Source organism: Hipposideros armiger, unplaced genomic scaffold, assembly GCF_001890085.2.
Source record: "Hipposideros armiger isolate ML-2016 unplaced genomic scaffold, ASM189008v1 scaffold_267, whole genome shotgun sequence".
Lineage (NCBI taxonomy): Eukaryota > Metazoa > Chordata > Mammalia > Chiroptera > Hipposideridae > Hipposideros > Hipposideros armiger.
The window spans coordinates 1,343,778-1,362,736 of NW_017731617.1; the positions used below are offsets into that span (position 1 = coordinate 1,343,778).

Here is an 18,959-nt window from a genome sequence, read left to right on the forward strand (position 1 = left end):
GCATCTTAGCTGTGGAGGGCAGTGTCACTGGCCCTCATATGTGGGATCCGAACCGGGGCCCTCTGGCATCCCAAGCGAGTTCTTAACCATCGCGCCACACGGCCCGGCATACTGAATATTTTAAACTGAAGGAGTTTGTGGAAAAGGCACCCTTCTCCCTAAAACAGGTCAAAAAACCCTCATGTGAGGGGTGCGTGCCCTCCATATCCTGGAGGAATCATGATATGGCTTTTTCTCTGGCTAGGTCTTATTTTGGGGGAAACACGGTAATACGGGCTCTGCTGAGCTTATATAGCCAACTTCCTGTTAAGAACGACAACCATCCTTTGTAGTGACACGACAATGTTTTTAAGCTTCGGTGTTGTCTTTTACTGACTATGAGAACTTGGTCAAGTCTCTTCCCTCTCCGAGTCTCTGTTTCCGAATACAGAGTGTCACACGACGAGCCCTGCCGTGCGAATCAATGAGATTACACATCGGACCACTCAGTGCGCAGTAAATGTCACTTTCGTCCCTATCACTCCACCCCTCCAACCTTCAAATCAGACCTTCCAAACTCCAAATCCCTGAGCCTCCCATGTGCTTCCAGCCCTGGCTGTCAACACCATTCAGTAATAACCAGGAAGGAGAGAGTTTGATTGAGAAACCCAAGTTTCAGGTCCATTCCTAATTGTCTTGGGGAGCTTTGGGGCAGGCTGTGTCGATAATATACGACCTGGCAGTGAAAAGCCTAACTCCCCGTGTTTTACTTTTATTTGCAACGTTCCCCATCAGGCCAGCTTCCCGATGGTAATCAGCACGTCTGTCAGAGCTGGCACGGGCTACGGGGAAAGGACTGCTCTCTCAGCTGCTTTGGCAAAGCTTCACTAGCTGGGGCCTGAAAAGGAAGTCAGACCTTCAGATACCACGATGCTGTCACTTCCAGGCATGAGAGGAGCTAGGCTGCATACAGGGGTGCAGGGCTCAGAGCGGAGCGCCAGCTTGAGGTCACACAGGACACGGTTCAGCAGCAGGAGCCAGGAGCCTTGGTCTTTAGTTCATCGGAGACAGGGGTTAAGTCTGAGATCCAAGCTGGATCTCTTCTTCATGGCAGGTCGCTGGGTCTCCCTAAGTTCCTCAGCTATAAGCGGAAGTGTCTGGGGTTACCTGTGGATGGGCCTCTGGTTCTTCATGTTGGCTTAAGTCCAGGCAGCCCGTGAATCGGCGTGGCCGTCAGGAATCCCCCATCTGCTAACCGTGCCTGTCCGTGTCCTCCAGGCAACAACAGCCTCCTGACCTGCATGGAGGACGGGCTGTGGTCCTTCCCGGAGGCCCTGTGCGAGCTCATGTGCCTAGCTCCGCCCCCGGTGCCCAACGCAGACCTCCAGACGGCCCGGTGCCGAGAGAACAAGCACAAGGTGGGCTCTTTCTGCAAGTACAAGTGCAAACCTGGATACCACGTGCCCAGCTCCTCTCGGAAATCCAAGAAGTAAGTGGGACTCAGACGCCCAGGTTCTGGGGAGCTGGAGAGCCAGGTCTAGCTATCTGATTAGAAGGAAATGCTTATTGCTTTCCTGGAGGCGATACCCACCATTCGTCCTATTCTGTCCCATGAGAGCCTAGAAGGACATTGTTAATAATTGCCTATTGGCTGTGTGACCTTAGGCAAATGACTTCACTTCTCCAGGCCTCTATTTTTCAACAATGAGATGAAGCTAATAATAAGTTACCACATAGGATTGTTATGAAGAGTACATAAAGATGTGTGTGTAAAGTGCTTGCAAAGTGCCTGGCACATAGTCATTGTTCACTCAATGGTGGGTGTCAATATCCTCAGCATGCCAGCACCCATCAGAGCACTCGGGAAGAAAGGGACAGGGCAAGCACTAGCAGGGCTTGGGTCTTATTTCAATCCACATGTAACTGCAACAAAGTCTGAAACTCTTGTTTGCCCCCATTGAAGGAGTTCCATGAATGAGTTCCCCTTGATGCCTACCCGTGCTTCCCATCACCAGCCAGGACAGGTCGGGAAGCCAGGATGGGAAGGGAAAACGGGAGGCCAGTGGCTCCCGAGAAACGTGGGTGTCTGGGTAGAGCGTGGGTCTAGCCATCGGGTCCTTGAGATGTCTCTTCTTTTTATCTCTTCCTTGAAGACGCGCCTTCAAGACTCAATGTACCCAAGATGGCAGCTGGCAGGAGGGAGCTTGTGTTCCTGTGACGTGTGACCCACCTCCACCGAAATTCCATGGGCTCTACCAGTGCACTAATGGCTTCCAGTTCAACAGCGAGTGTAGGATCAAGTGCGAGGACAGTGATGCCTCCCAGGTGAGACTCCTTGAACCTGAGATCAATACATTGGTGCCTCTCCTCCCTGCTTAACAAAGACCAACATGTATTTTAAGGACTAGCTCCTCCAGGAGACTCCACAGATGCTAGGATTATATAATGGCAGACTCACCAATGCAGAATTTAAGAAACTGGATTCTAGTGATCGTCCTTTGTAATCTCTCTGAGCCTCGTTTTCCTTCCTAGAACACACATATTTTCATTGTCCAGAGCTTCTGAGCTTTGAGGAAAAAGTTAGTATTGGAACCCTTGTGAAGGAAATCGTATAGGGAATCCCAGTGCATGAACTTGATCAAAGTTAGGTTACTCTGATGGGAGTGACCACGGCTCATTTGCCAACTTTCTACCACCATCACCTCTGTATTGGTCCCTGAAGCATTTAAAATCACAGGATTCCCACTATCTTAAGACATCAATTGGCTCCTCAAGCGTAGAGGGAGAGGGAGCCATTTTAGACTAGAGGTACAGTTTTGAGAATACTGCGGGGAAAAGGGAGAAAAGGAGACGGCAGGGATTAAATTTTATCTTAATTCACGTGTAACTGAGAGAAAGCCCAGCACTCCTGCCGGCTCTTGTTGGAGTTCTGTGAATGAATTTTCCTTAATCCCCACCCACATACCATCCCCTACACCCCATAAGATGTGTGGGGTATCAAGACTGGGAAAGAGCAATGAGAGGCCAGCTGGCTCCAAAGAAGACCAAAATCCATAACAAGCTCCACCTTGACAGACCCAACCAGGGTTGATACCCCATGTCTCACAGGGGTGCAAGGGTCTTCAACCAGGTGAGGCCAAAGTTCAGCCAGCTGCGCCCCAGCGCAGGCTTCACCCTTAGCTAACCCTTATTCATCTTTATCAGCTGTCTACCAAATACCAAGCATAGCCAAACCACCATCCTCACCCCCTCTCACTCTTACTCCCCACACCCAAATAATTAACAAGTTCTACCCCTTCTCCCTCCAAGACATCTCCTAAACCTGTCCTCCTTTATCTCCAGAGCTGCCACCCTAACTCAGGCCACCACTGCCTCTATCCCGGGCCACTCTGCAGCTTCCTGTCATCACCCTGCTTTCATGCCATTGCCTCTCTCCGGCATAGTCTCCACGTTTCAGCCAGACTGGTTTGTTTAGAGCATAAACCTGATCATGGCAGTTTCCCTGCTTAAAGCCCTTGTGACCAGTGACTCCCATCTCCCTTAGGATAAAACCCCAACTCCTCAGGGTGGCGTTCAAGTCCTCACCCCCATCGCCAATAAGATGGATCTCTCCTCTGCATGCTCTGTTCAAGAGCTCCTATCACCTTTTCCAGCTGCCTCTCTTCCCCCCCAATTCATCTCCAGCCACCCCTTCCTCCCGGAACCCTTTCTTGATGTCCCTTCCACTGCTGGGCTCAGTGTCCCTCCTCAAGGCCCCGCCGTCACAGCCATGGACACCGTACACTGTATAGGTCATTTTATGCCCCTTTCTCCAGACAGTGCAACCCTGGACCACGTCTTTAATCTTCCCTGTGTTTTCAGCACTTAAGACAGTGCCAGGCACCTAGTAGGTGCTCAGGAAACGACAGGGCATGAGAAAGAGCTGCAGTGAGCAACCGGGCCAACCTCCTCATTTTCCAGTTCAGAAAACTAAGATTCAGAGAAGTCCCTCAACCACCCGAGGTGACACAGCTGGTGTTGGCTGAGTCGGAGTTGGAGTCAGAGCCCAGGTGCCCCCCTCCCAACTGCGGACAGACTGAATCCACTAGGTACACTCATGGATGTCTGTGTACCCCAATCAGGGGAACCTCCCTGACTGCCAGGGAAGTAGAAGCCCATGCTGGAACCAGCAAAGGCCAGAGATTACCATGGCCTCACGCAGGCTGACCAACTTCCCTCTCACTCCCTTACATAAAACTGTTGCTAACAGTTACCCCGACTACTGAGCCAAATCATATTCTGGCCGTGGTCATGTTATCAAACTGAAACCCAGTCTGCCTGGGGCTTGCCAAGTACCTTTCATGGCCAGTTTGTATTTAAAGGAGAGGAAAATGTAAATTTATCAGACGACTCAAGCAGTTCTGTTTGGCAACTGGCGGAGAGGCTAGACGCAAAGGAGCAGGGTATTGCTTGTCGGCTCAAAGAATGAGGGAGCGCGTGCCAAATGGGCTCCTAATACAATTGACGTTGCTAGTTTGTACTGCAAATGAATTTCCTCTACCCTCAGACCAGGGGACCGAGAGCCAAATCTAGTATTCACCTCAGATCCCCTCTTGCTGCCTGTAAACACAGCAGAAACGCGCGGCCCAGAGCATCTTGAATCAAACAGCTCGTATGGAGCGGGAATTCTTCGCTTTCCAAACAACTTCCAGATCCTGGCAGAGAGGACAGGGGCTGTTCTAGGGGAGATTCACATTCTCTCTCCCACTGCCACTAAAAGCAAATTAGCAAATAAAACCTCTACTTTATTCCTTCCTTGGGAGCCAGTGTGATGCTGGATCTGGTGTCTGAGTTCGAATCCTGGCTGCACTGCTTACTAGCTGGAGGACTCGGGCAAGTTATTTAGCTCTTTAAGCATGGGTTTCCTCGTACATCACATGGGGTGGGTGGTAATAATACCAGCTACCTCATAGTTTATTTGTGAGGGTTGGGCGAGGTAGTGAAAGTAAGGTATGACTATGAGACAGTGAGGACCCCCAGGAACTGTGCAGTGCACAAGCTGTGTAACCAGCTGTGGCAGCCCTGGGGAAGGCAGCCCTGGGGAAGGCAGCCCTGGGGAAGGCAGGAATGAGCTAACCAGCCATTCAGTTCACTTTTAGTGGAGATAGTCCCTGGCCCTCCATGTGGGCTCCTACAGAACCTGAAAAAAAAGGCAATGGCTTGAAAGTTAGCCCCAGAAAGTCAGAGAAGGGGAGCAGCTATCATGCATGAGGCCAGGATGTGGGGTCGGGAGGCCAGTATGAACCACAGGGAAACTTGGTCTCTTGCTCAAATAAACCTATAGAATATTTAGACTCTCCAGACTAGCACTGCTAGAACTTTCTGACAGAGCTCTCTGTTATGATGAAAATGTTCCATACCTGTGCTATGCCATGATGGCCACTAGCCATGTGTGGCTACGGAGTAACTGAAACACGGCTAGAGTGACTGAGCAGCTAAATATGAGCTGTTATGTAATTTTAAGTAGCTCAACTTAAAATGGAAACAGCCACACTTGTAGAGTGGCTACCATCTTGGACAGTTCAGCTCTGGACTTGGTAGTATGATCCAGTGTTATCCCTGTAAACCAAGACAAAGAACCTTAATAATAATAGCTTTTTAAACATTTTAAAGTATTTCCTGGATGCCAAACTGGTGCTGCAGGCTTTCTCTTATTTTGACAACTCACAAAAAAGCTTTGTGAAAGAAACACTACACCCATTTTACAGATAAGCAAAGAAGTCTCAGGAGGCGAAGTGCTTGTCTATGGTTCCCAGTTCTTGGGTGGTGTTGCCTGACTGACTGCATAGGCCTGCGTTTCCCGCTGCCTCCAGACATCCCCAGGGCAGGCTGGTGGCAAAGGGCAGGGATTCCATCCCCAGGCGACTGGGGAGAAGTGCTAATTGTCGCAGCGTTAATCCAGTTCAGATGCTCCTGAGCTGTCCCAGGTGATAACTCAGGCTCAGTTCTGCGTGAGAAGCACTGTGGGGGCTTTGGAGGTGACTAGGGGAGTGGGCCATCTCTGTATGGGGACAGGGTCTGTGAGAGATGCATGCGCAGAGGCTGCAGCAGGAGAGGAAAGGGCTAGAAGGTGCTTTGTGATCAGTCACGCACTCAATGGTGGGTTTCGGCAGCTCAGCAGGAACGAGAGAGGAAAGGTGGCAGGGGAATCGATAAGGCACCCCGTTCATTACAGGATCACAGAGGGTGCCTGTAACAACCTTTCTGCCACTCGTGGTGGGCAGCTGGCTCTGCCTTTCTGGGCTCTGCTAAGGACACAGCATAGCTCTCGTGCACAATGCCTCCTCCGCAAGAAGTAGCCGCTTCCAGTTTCAGGGTTAAGTGTTTCCCAAGCACCCAGGGCTCCCTAGAGGAAGTCAGAAACATCATAGACCCATAGGATGTTAGCGGTGTGCCGCCTCTCAAGAGATACCCGACTGCAACCCACTTGTTTTATAGATGGGATCACTGGAGCCCAGAGAGGGGAAGGGCTCCAGTGGTCACACAGCAAGTTACCAGCAAAGTCAGATCTTCAAGTCTCAGACCTCCTCACCAAGTCATCACACAAGCCACGTTTTCTGCCTGCTCTTACTCCTGGGTTTACATGTTAACCATGTACCTAACTTAGAGGAAACAAATGCCCGTGAAGACATTGACTGGGAACAGAGGCTAATGAGTAACAGCAGCTGCAATTTATGGAGCAGTTTCTACATGCCTGTTGCTGGGCTAAGTGTTTGACGCAGACTATTTCATTTAAGGCGCACAGCACCTGGCATTGCTGTCCCATTTTGCAGATGAGGGAGCTGTGGTTCAGTGAGGTACAGTGGTTTTCCCCATGTTATACAGCTAGGAAGTGACAGACTGAGGTTTCTGTTAATAGGTCAGGCTGCCTGCAGAGCTAAACGCTTCATGTCCTGCACTGCACTTCTCGCTTCCACCTTGCCCTGATGCTGCCACATTTCTCTTTGTCATTGTTTTGTTCTTTTTCATTTCTGCTAAGCAGAAGTCTAACTCTCTGCCTCCTCGCATCTCCCCGTCCTGCCTCTCTTCTCCCCTCCATGGTGGTGAAGTCAGAGGCTTACAGTCAAGAGGTCTGGCTCCAGCATTGGCAACCTACTCGACTGGGCACATTACCTCCCCATTCTGGCTGCTGCCATTTCTAAAATGTGGGTGACGGTTTGGTTGATTGTGAAGTTCCCCTAGAGATGGCATAGCAGAGCAGTTAAAAGCCTGAGATACTTAGAAAGCCCAATGTGTGTGTGAAGCAATAAACGCTTCACATTAACTAACTCACTCCATCCTCATAATGACTCTTTAGTAGTGGATGCCATGCTCATTTAACAGTGGAGGAAACTGAGGCACAGAGAAGTAAAGGCACACGGATAGCATGTTGTAGAGATGGGACTGGAACCTAGGCAGTTTGGCTTATGTCCATACCCTTAACCATCACACTAGCTATCACCAACCATCTCAATACTTAATTTTCCTAGTTGAGCCTTAGTTCCCAAATCTGTAAAAGGGACATAATTTCTACTTGAACTGCATAGTTAAAGGGATTTTGAAAGGTGCAGAAAACACTTGGCACATAATAGGTATTCGATCATATAATTATCATAAGCCTTCAGCCTTTTGTGCACCTGTGCAGTTAAAGAGGGGTCAAGAGAGCCCAACGTGCTTTTTATGCAGATGGGTACACAAGCACAGAGAGGCAAAATATTTTGCTGAGGGATGTTCAGCCCTCTTGAGAGATTTTTCACCTTAGTGTGCAGAATTGTGTGTTCAGAGCCAAATACACCAGTGGGCTCCCTGCCCGTGGGCTCTGGCCTTCCCAGGCTGTATGCTCTGTGTCAGGTCTGTGGTCCAACTAGACTCAATATCCAGGATCTACCCTGAGGATCTGCACTCAGTGGTAGGCAAGCCCTGACTGCACCACGATCTAGTCCTAAAGGAGGATTTGAAAAGCCAGAGAGGTTCCAGAAAGTCTGCTATGCAGAGGCACAGCCAAAGTGTGAAGGTGGGAAGCAAGAGAAGCCTGCAGGAGAGACAAGGTGACCTCGAGACCAGAAGGAAGGACATATACATAGCACGAGACAGGGCTGGACATGTCGTCTGGGTTCCGGTGGGAGCCCTGGACTGCCAGCCTACGAGCATGCCTTGTTTGGAAGGCTATGGCGTCTTAGCAGAAGGAGTCTTTTTAAAGCAGATTTAGTCAACAGCAGAAGGTGCCAGATGAACTGGGCAGGAGGGAGAGAGACTGGAGGCAGCAAGACCAGAGCCCTTATGCTCCCACCTTTTATGGTGGAGCCTTCCCAGTTTGAAATTCCCCGAGCAGATTCCAGCAAGTTCTAATACATTCTCTGCTGCAAACCGAGCTCCCCAGCCAGCTCTGGCCCACGGAGTGCTGAGGTCTGCAGCCCTTCAGGGGCGGGAGGCCAAATGCATCATATGCTCAGGCCAAGGCTCCAGGAAATTGGGGTCAATTTCCTGCTCCCTTGAGGGCCCAGCAGAATCATGGGGCTTGGGGCCTGGGGCTCTGGGAGGGAGAGTCGGGGTTCTCTGAAGGCACATGAAGCTGCCTACACTTTCCCTGAGCTTACACAGAACCTCTCAGTGTGGACTCGGCAAGCCGTCCCGCAGCTGCACGCTCAGGATAGGCCACCCTTGTCCCATGGCCACAGAGGCTTCCACCGCAACTGGACCCTCCTCGCGCTGGCCCAGGAGAGGCCCAGAGAGGGGCCCCTTTCTTCTCTGAATCCTGTCTCTTTGCAGCTGTTTTCTCAGACAGGGGAGCTTCAGCCTGCATCAGCCCAAAAGAGTTTATCCATTTCCTCATGCATGCACTCATTCATTTATTCCCTCATTCACTTGTTTGTACATTGACACACTTCATTTTTTTCTGCATCCATGCATTCATTTATCTCCTTGTTTATTAAACAAGTGCATTCCGTAACTCTCTACCTAGCCACCGATCTTTTGTTAAACAAGCAGTTCTTGGATGCACACAAATATCTATTGAGGGATGAATGAATAGACCGCATGGCCGGGACCCATTAAACATGGTGGAAGTCCCTGAGGGCGTGGAGCTGATGAACAGGGTATCATCCTGGGCCTCGGGGAGCTCATCCTCTAGGTGGGAGCAGATGATAAAGAGGTGACATGTGTCAGACACCTTAAGGAAGAACGCTCTGCCTTGAGGCAGGATGGCTTGTGCCCGATAATGGGTTTGGGCAAGAAGTCAAAGGGAGGGAAGCAGAAAGAAGAAGCAATGAGAGAAGGAGCATGGCAGTGCGGGACAACCTATGGGGCATCGCAGAACACAGGCAATTGGAACTGAAGGTCAAGGCGGGCGGAGGTGCTGTAGGGAGCAATGAGCAGGAGGATCAGGCAGAGTTAAGGGTGCGGAGGGGGGGGCGCTCTGGAGACCAGAAAACAGGAATTTAATTTAAGAGGAAGCTGAGGGGCATGGGCGTCATTCCACACACTGTCGCACTAGTAGGGCATGGTCGGCGCCTCTGGCCTCATGTAATGTCTCCTCTTATAAGCCTGAAAGAGGGGGAGAATATACAGCTTGCTCTCACATAGGTGGACCCCCTGTGCAGAAACCATGCATGGTCCCCCATTTCCGAGGGGTAGAGTCCAAATGTAAGCTGACATTGAAGGCCCCATACCTTGCTGGCCTTAATAGCTCACCCTCTTGTCCTGTCACAAGATGAGAAGCATGTGATGCCTGTGTGTGGGAGGGCTCGCTGCTGCTCACTCTGCTTCTTTGCATTTGCACATGCCCTTTGGCCTTCTAGACATGTCCATCCCTGCCCTGTGCATCCTTGAAATCGCTTTTTGAGGTATCACCTCCTCTAAGAGGCCTTCTCTGCTTGCCCACTCACAGCCGGTGAGTCCCCGTGTACCCACAGCACTGTCACTAAGCGGTCATAGTGACATGGCTGACTGACAGCTCACATGACTGTCTTTCTGCCTGGCTCGCTGAGGCAGATGCTGGCTCGCTTTCCTTTTGGACCTCGCCGAGCTGGGCACAGAGTGAGCATAAGAAATGGTCTTTGAATTCAGGAGCAGTTCTGAAGTTTCTACAGAGCTGGACCTCCCATTAGAATCTTAGGCATTCAAAGGGGGGCTCTGAGAAAAGACCGTGTCTGCAAGCTGCATTTGCCCACCACTTGGCAGAAGACTGAGGAACTGTATGATGCCTATTTTTTAAAAATTGGAGGGAGGGCACAGATAGAAGTACCCCCATACCACCCTCTTGGTGCCATATTGCTGCAATGGAATGGAATGGAATGGGGTGGGGTGGGATGGAGTGGAGTGGAGTGGAGTGGAGTGGAGTGGAGTGGAGTGGAATGAATGGAATAGAATGGAATGGTGCTGAAGAAAGGAAGGACTGGGGAAGGAGAGGAAACAAGTGCCCTGAAAGAGAAAGCTCTCAGCTGGCCTGGATGCTTACTTAGCATATGACAGCGCCCTGACATGGGTTGCTTTCTCACTGGCTGAGAGGAAGCAAACTTTGGTGTGTACCTACCTCCTCAGGAACAGCTCCAGGACCCATGCTCTTACTGTGCCAGTTGGGGTGCATTTAGCCCCGACCTTGTTAAAAATAACAACCAACAAAACAAATCCCTCTGATTGATTGAACTCTTTGAAATAACATTTAGCTGGGACTTAGGAAACCTGGGAGTTAGGCTCTCTGGGAAGCTTTGAAGCCAGTTTCTTCCCACATCGAGGCCTTCCTCAGTTTCCACATCTATAAAATGGAGATATTAACCATGTCTCTATTTTAGGGTGATTGGGTTTCCACCATTGTTAAGAAATTGTTTGGGAACACTTTCAGACCCCAGGGGAGATGAGAAATGGGTTTTCTTTTATTTTGAGAGGCGTATTATGTTGAGGGTGGGGGTTTCTCTCTTGGTCCTGACTGTGTTTCTGTGGTATGCAGGGACGTGGGAGCAACGTCATCCACTGCCGAAAAGATGGCACCTGGAGTGGCTCCTTCCACGTCTGCCAGGAGATGAAAGGCGAGTGCTCAGCCCCGGACCAGCTCAACAGCAACCTCAAACTACAGTGCCCAGAAGGCTATGCCATAGGTATGACGGATGGGTGCACGGGGGTGAGCCGTGGGAGGGGACCTTCCGGAAACTCAGGCTAGTGCTTCGCTGGGTCGTTGGGTACCTCTACCTCACAGCCCTGTGTGAGGCACTGAGGAAGCAGATCAAGGAGAGCAGACCATGCTGTCCCAAAGAGAGCGAAGGCACAAAGGTGGGTGAAGCAATCGTAGGAGACTGTACATAGTCCCACTGGAGCGCAGAAAAGCTGGTTGGTACCTTGAGGGACACAGAAGGCTCTCAGAGGAAGGGACACTTAACAGATTTGAAAGAATTTGTTGGGTACGAAATGACATCCCAGACAATAGGAACCATGTGGCGAGGGAAGGCGATCGGAAAGCACGTGTCATGTTTAGGAAAGCAATAGTGGTTCAGGGTGGCCGCCTTTATTATTTACATTAACATGTGCGTAATACTAACCATTGATGAGTGCCTGCGATGGCTCAAGCCCTGCATCAGGCGCTTTAGAGGCATTATATCGTACCCTCTCAATAACCTTCAACAGCTGAGAAAATTGAGACTTGGAGGGCTAACAGAACATGCCCCGAAGCCTGAGATCGCTCGCACTCCAAAGCCTGAGTTCTTTCCATGGTGTCTCCGTGGCCTGCAAAATGAGGAGAAATAGCAGTTTCAGAATACTGTGTGGTGATAGGCCAGTCTGCAAAATACGCAATGGGGTTCAATTCCAGGGATTTGCCTGGTTGAAACCGGGCGTCTGGACAGATGCATTAATCACAGGCTCGGAGGCTTTCTGGGGAACTGGGCGTGCATCGAGTCTGACCTCCGTTGAGGACAGTTATGCTGACCTTTTGGGCTGATTCCCTAATTGACCATGATGAAAAGCCTGGGGAATTGAATGTCCTTTCTCATGGCCAGTGTGATTTATGGGACAATCACCAGGGATGTCTGGAGCAGAAGGCTTATCTGTGCACGCACTCACTCCCAGTCACACGGAGCCAACACGTTCTACGCCCAGCAAAACGAGAGTTATCACTTCATGTACAGAAGCGAGGCCTGTGGTTGGAGAATGGAGGTGGGGTGGGGCCTGACTACCTCCTTTTGAAGGAAACACATAGCTTCAGGCCACAGAGGTTCTTCACCTAAACTTAGAGTGGGAATCAGTGCTTGTTCCTCCTGCATTTTTTCCAGAGGACTTGCTCCTGCAAGGGTCAGAAAGCACCAAAGTTCATGGTGGCCCTCTCTGAAGATGTAGAAGGTACTTTAGGATTATATAGAGTCACCAACCCAAAGGACCCTGACAGGAGGGTTGCAGAGAGGTGGAATCTCGGAGGGCCTGCCGATATAGACATTCTAGAGGGTTGGGGCAACAGGTGTAGCAACTGTGAGTCGCATCAATTAATCCTTCCAAAGCAAGGCGTCTCTCCATCATTGCTGATGGGGGTACATGGCCCTGGACGCTTACATCTGTGATGGGGTCCCTACGCGCAACTCAGGATAGTCAAGTGAATATTCAGTCATGCTCACAACTGGAGTTAAGCAGGCCCGGGAGAAAAATACTCATTAAGTTACTTCTATTAAAAAAAACCCAAAACTGTACAAACAGACTTTCTTCATGTCTACATCCACATGCAAATATATTCACACATGCATAAATAAACACAACCACAAATGCTTACTAATGAAACATGGACGCAAACACACACATCATTCAGTATACTCATGCCTGGCATGAATGCATCAGCCAGATGCCACACAGCTCCATCACCGCCAACACACAGCTACACACAGCACACACACAAATGCGACTTCGAAGCACACATACGTCACAGGCACAAGCACATGCCCCCACACATATCAAACATGCAGAGATGCACAGAAGGCAAATAGCTCATGCACACAGATGCACACAAATACATCACGTGGCCACTTTGCATGTGTGTTCACAACCACACACAGAGGTGCCGTAATCCCCAGCGCTGGACTCGCCCTCAGTAGAGTCTGGAGGTGTGGCAGTAGCATTTCTCTACCCACTGAGCATTTTTGTGGTCAGAGCACAAAGGGAAAGACTCTGTATGACATTGGCATCTAATATCCTTCCCTTCCTGCACCCCAGGCTCCCCCTGCCATGCAGATGCCCCTGTTAAGAATATGGTCATCCAGGGTGTGTGGGGGCACGTGGGGGACACTGAGGGAGAAGGAAGAGGGGAGGCAGGTTTCCCGCAGGACTCGCAGCTCCCTCTCCCTTCTCGGATCCCCCTTCTGGGCGAGGCCCCTTCCTGGGGAGAGCCCACCTATCCAAGGAGAGAAACTTGATCAAAGGCCGTGCAACAGGGGTGAGGTATGTGTTGGCATGTGGTGGGCTGGGGGCTGGAGGGCCCACCTGGAGCCACCCAGAGCAGCTCCCGCTGGGCCCCTCCCCACGCAGCACAGGGAGGCTTGCGTGGCAGCTGGGAGCCTTCAAAAACTTGCTACTGCCACCAAGGCTGCCACCCTCCCCGCTCCTCTGGGGAAGGAGAGGCGGGAGCCTGGTGAGATCACCACTCTGTAATGATGCCAATTAGGGCTCATATATCACAACACAGCAGCCTGGTCCTGAAGCCCAGAGCTGCCCAGGAGTGGGGGAGGGGAGTGCAGGGGAGAGAGCCACAGGGAAAGAGACATTAAGACAGGACTGCTGCACAGGAGCGATGGCCTCCTGTGTCCACCAGAGTTTTCCTTTTTCGTCCAGCCTCTTGGGATAAAACAGCTTTTGTCTATTTCTCAGAGTCTGCACCTTCTTTTCTCAAAATAATTTTATCATTGCAGCCTTGCTTTATCCTTATTCCCTAAAGTCCCCTTCAGAGCCGATCTCAGGACACACACACAGCACTGAGCTTCTCCGACTGCTTAGCAATTTTTCTCCTTATTCTCATCACCCTTCATTTTCCCCATTTCTTTTCTCTCCTCTGGTCCTTTACCCACCTCTGTTACTTCCCACAGCTGCCTTCCCCTCTCTCCCTTCCTTCGCTGGGCTTGAAAGTCAGACAGACAGGGTTCTAAGTCCTAGCCCTCCACTCGCTAGCCCTGGGACCTGAGCTCTCTCACCTGTGAAGCAGGCGTGATGACACTTGTCTCACAGGGCTGGGTGTGCAGGAGACTGAGCAGTATATGAAAACCACCGGGCAGGGCAGGAATGTCCCCCTTCTGGGCACAGCGTCCCCATGTTTACAGTGAAGAGGCTCTAAATATTGTCCTGCACCTGCCACCCCATGCTCGCCCCCTCTTCAGTCCTGGTGAGTCTCTTGGACTGAAGAGGATGACAAGATGGTGACAAAAAGGGCATTAGATAGATAAACTAGATATGTACATATAAGTCCGTGTGTATGTGTACAAGTCCGTGTGTGTGTGTGCGCGTGTGTGTGCACATTGACACACATATATATTCACACACATTTGGAATGGAGCCATTAGAATGGCTAATAGAATGAAATACTTAAAAAAAGACTTGACTATCTCTTGTGAATCACTTACTGTTCAGGGGCGGTCTTGGCACTAAGATAGAGTAACGGCGTCTGCAGGGCCCTGGTCAGATTCTGCTCTCTGTTCTTTGCCCACATGAATGAGCAGCTTTTTGGAGTTCTGGGGACATCTCATGGAAGAGGCTTGATTTTCAGGAGACTTTAGAATGTGTGAGCTCAGGGCAGAGAATGAATTACATGAATTACAGCTAACTTGCCAACCCACAGCTTGAAAGTCCACTATCTTCACCCAGAAATCCCTGGCCCGAGGGCTTCTGTGGCCCTCCCCTGTCCCCATTAGTCATCCATGCCTTCATTGACTCATTATCTGATTCTTTTTTTTTTTTCATTTTTTTGTATTCTTTTCCATGTATTAATTCATTCATTCATTCATTCACTCATCCATTTACATACCCATTTACTTCTTTATAAGGGACCTAAACACCTATTCATAAGTCCTTCATTGTGCTATTCATTCATTCACTTGCTCACGCACTCACTCATTTCCTCCTCCATCTATTCATTATTCACTCATGGTCTCTTTCATTCATCTCAAAATACTTACTGAGTGCCTGCTATCTGCCATGCACAGTGCCAGGCTCTGGGCATAGACTGGGTGGCACCGAGTGTGCTGGTCTCATGGAATTTACAGTCCAGCAGGCAAGAGATATAACCATTGATATAACAAAACAGTCACCAAACCAATGGGAAGGGGTAACATGACAAATGCTGCAATGGATGTCTCTGTTAGGAAAACATGGAGGACTTCTCTGAGCAGGTGACCCTGGATTGAGGTGTGAAGGGTGATTAGTAATGCACTCCTTGAAGAAGAGTGAGAAGGGTCTTGAAGGCACGGGGGAGGGCGTGAATGTAAGCCTTGTGCAAGGAGAAAGTGTGGGGCGAAGAAGCTGGTGTGTATTCATGTGCTCACCATTCACCCAGCTGGTGCTTACGAAGCCATCCTTGCCTGTCAGGCACCAGGTTAGGCTTAGAGATGAATCTACCTCCTCCCTGTCCTCCCACGGTGTCAGTATAACCATGGAAAGGAGGCACAAGGGCGTAGGGCCAACACTGGAGTGAGACTCAGTCCCCAAACACTGCCTTCCCTCAGCTGCAGAAATCAGAGCAGACTTCTTGGAAGATTTGAACTGGGTCTTGAAGAACCGTTAGGATTTGACCTTTGAGAAGGCAGATGGTGGGATGTTAGGAGAAGGAGTGAATAGGAGCAGAAGGACAGAGGTGAGGAAGTGTGGGATCCAGATGGAAAACCAAGCACGGGCTGGTTAGACTCACCAAAGCGTGAAGGTTATTATTGGGAAATGAGACTGGCCAGACCTTGGGAGGCCATGGATGCCAGGAAAAGGGGATTGGATTTTGTCCTGGATGTCAGGAGCCTTGGAAAGGGTTCGGTCAGAGGGGGACAAGACCACACTGGGCTGAGGGCCTGTGAGTAAGGTGATGGGTGCCAGTTAGATTGGAGACAAGAGAACACACTCAGGGAAACCAGAGGCAGCCATGCTGGAGAGGTCACGCCATCCTACTGCCTTCAAGGGTGGGACAGCCCAGTCCCCTGGGGACCAGGAAGTGGCAGGGCCCACACTGTGTGAGAGCAGCCCACAGGCATCGGAAGACTGGGGGCTGAGCTGCCACCTCACACTCTGCTTCTTCTCAGGGTCGGAATGTGCCACCTCGTGCCTGGATCACAACAGTGAATCCATCATCCTGCCAGCAAACGTGACCGTACGCGACATCCCCCACTGGCTGAACCCCACACGGGTGGAGGTGAGTGACAGGGGCCTCCCACCTGCGGCTCAGGGAGGGAAATGACCTTGTTGAACACTGACTATGCCCTGGTCCTGCATTAGTCCCTTTCCATATGTTAAATCGTCATCAGATTGTCACACCTCCCTGTGGGGTGTGGACGTGTTCAGTCATTTCTCCGCTCCTTAAGTATTTGGTACTTCTCTTCTGTCAGGCTCTGTGCTAAAGATGTTTTATTTACTGTCCCACCGAATCCTGATGACAGACAGCCTACAAATAAGACGAGTAATGTTCCTAGAAACTGACACACCAAAAACACGGAAGTAGAAAGCACAGAATCAGGCCACACACACCTGTGTCTGTCTGATTAGAAAGCCTGTATTCATAAGGATGGTGCTATGGGGTTTCTCTAGTATAAGTTCTTGGAAGATCTACACGTTCCATAGCCTGGATTCCTGGTGTCTTTCTCCATGCTTGAGTGATTTGGTGAGAAGCATTCAATACGTGACATGGGGAACTGGTAACGCCTATTGTTTGTGAAGCACCTACCATGTCCGTAGGGCCCAGCGCTAGCACACAAGACAGCATTTGAACCTCAGAATGGTTATGTGGAGCGGGGTGCGGGCATTGTCTGCATTCTTGACTTGTGGACAGAGAGATCTCAGCAGTGAGTGATGGGCCCAGAGTGAGGGCTCGAACTGAAGCCTGAGCCCAAGTGTCACACTCTTCCCTTAGTGCCATGCTGGCTTGCCCAGGCTAGAAGACTATGGAGGCCTCACCCCTGGCAGCCAGCATCATTGCTGCATTCATTTGGGGGCTGGCCACTCCTGCTTTCCTTTGTGTCTCCTGATCAATCAGGGGTCCCCAGAACTGATGTCGGACCCCACTCTTGTCCTCCAGGGCAGCGTGCATCTCAGGCCTCATGTACCAGCTCTGGGCACTGGCTCCCCACCCTGAAGAAAGTGGGAGAAGGAGGCAGGGGGTGCAGGGTGAGGTTCAGCTGTGTCTCTCCACCTGCCTTTCTGCCTGGGGTGCTGGGAGGCCTCACAGTCTGCCCGCCTGCTGCAGATCACACCCTGGATAGCTGGGCAGAACCTGATACTAGGTGTACTGTTTCTTAAATGAGCTGAGGGCACAATTGTGAGGGCTTACTCAGCACTCTGGGCCTACGGACCTGGCGCTGGACCTGGCCAGCTCCCCTCTGCTCCCCCATGTCCCCCAGTGTTCTCCTTCCCTCACTTCTCCTCCCTGTATCTCTTCTTCGACTGCTGTCTGCCCCATCTCAACTTTATTTCCTTTTCCTGCCTCTATTTTCACTCTTTTTCTCTTCCGTCTCCCAACGCCTCTATCACCTTGCTCTGCCTCCTCTGCCCACTTTCCCCTCCATGTCCACTCTCTGTCTCCCTCTGTCTCTCTGCCTTTGACTCTCCCACGCATCCAGGAGACAGCCTGTTTCCCTAACTCCTGCTCCTGCATCAGTTTTCTCCACTTAGCCTGCCTTTCCCCATTTGTAACCCAGAGTCCCACGTAGATTCTCCCCGAACGCCCCAGTGAAGGCTGGTGTGCTGTACTTGCCCAGGACACGCACAGAGCCCACGTGTCAGAGTCCCAAGGAGGTTGGAGATCACCAACTAGCAGCCCCTCATTCGACAGATAAAGAAACTGAGGAGCAGAGAGGGAGGGGACGGGGCCAGGGTCACGCAGGAAGAAGTCAGGACCCTGACCGGCAACGCCTTCCTCGCCACGCTGCCCCTCTCTCTACCCTACCCTGACTCCCACATGCCCTAGGGTAGGGGAACACACCCCCGCACAAGACAGACCCAGGACACCACCCTCACCAGTACCGGAGGGCTTCTTCGCCTGATCCAACCATGTCCCCCCCTCCGCCCCCCCAGCTCCTGCTCAGGCCTTTTTTTCTGCTACCTCCCGCCCTGCCACCCCAGGTGAATTCCCACCCCTCCCTCTGCGAGCCCCGGGCACTAAAGAGTTCAGTTATAATTCACTGTGAAATAAATCCAGGGGTTTGAAAGCCTGCAAGCCCCCCTCCCCAGCCCCCACCCACTTCCCTGGTCTGCTGCCCTTTATTGATGCCGGCCCTACCGAGAGAGCGTAACGAGGTTCAGACCTCCACTGGTCTCGGGGGGCCTCATTATCCAGGAGGAAAAAAATGTGGTAGAAAACGGGAGGAGGGCGAAGGGCAGAGATTGATGATTTCCAGGAATACGGCAGAAAAGCTGGCCTCTGCTGCACCCTTGCCCCTTGTACGGTGAGAGCTACAGGAATGGAGTTGCTGGTGCAGGCGTCGCCAGGCCCACACGGGCCCTGGGCAGCTCCACCTCCGGAGGGTCTGCCTCCGAGTGCCAGTGTGAGGGAGACCGTCTGGGCAAGGCTCTGCTCCAACTCCTGTCACCTTTGTCCCCAGGGTAAAAAAGTGAGAGGCGAGAACTGACAGTTAATGGATACCTACTGTGAATGGGGCATTGGATCAGGCACTTTCCATCCTTTATTTACACCTCCATCCCCACCACACATGTGTACACACACACACACACACACACACACACACACACACACACTCAACACACTGAAAGAGAGAAGGGAACCACTTCCTTCGTAGGAGCTTTTGGATCCA

At 51.1% G+C, this 18,959-nt stretch overlaps 1 protein-coding gene across 1 annotated transcript in view; it reads left to right on the forward strand.

Moving 5' to 3' along the window:
- Positions 1–18,959, forward strand: part of PAPPA (pappalysin 1) — a 201,265-nt gene that overhangs the window by 154,843 nt on the left and 27,463 nt on the right. Inside the window, exons 15-18 of the mRNA XM_019656847.1 lie at positions 1,258–1,468; positions 2,133–2,304; positions 10,943–11,090; positions 16,239–16,348. Coding sequence (XP_019512392.1) covers positions 1,258–1,468; positions 2,133–2,304; positions 10,943–11,090; positions 16,239–16,348 — 641 coding nt within the window. The remainder of the gene's footprint in view (positions 1–1,257; positions 1,469–2,132; positions 2,305–10,942; positions 11,091–16,238; positions 16,349–18,959) is intronic.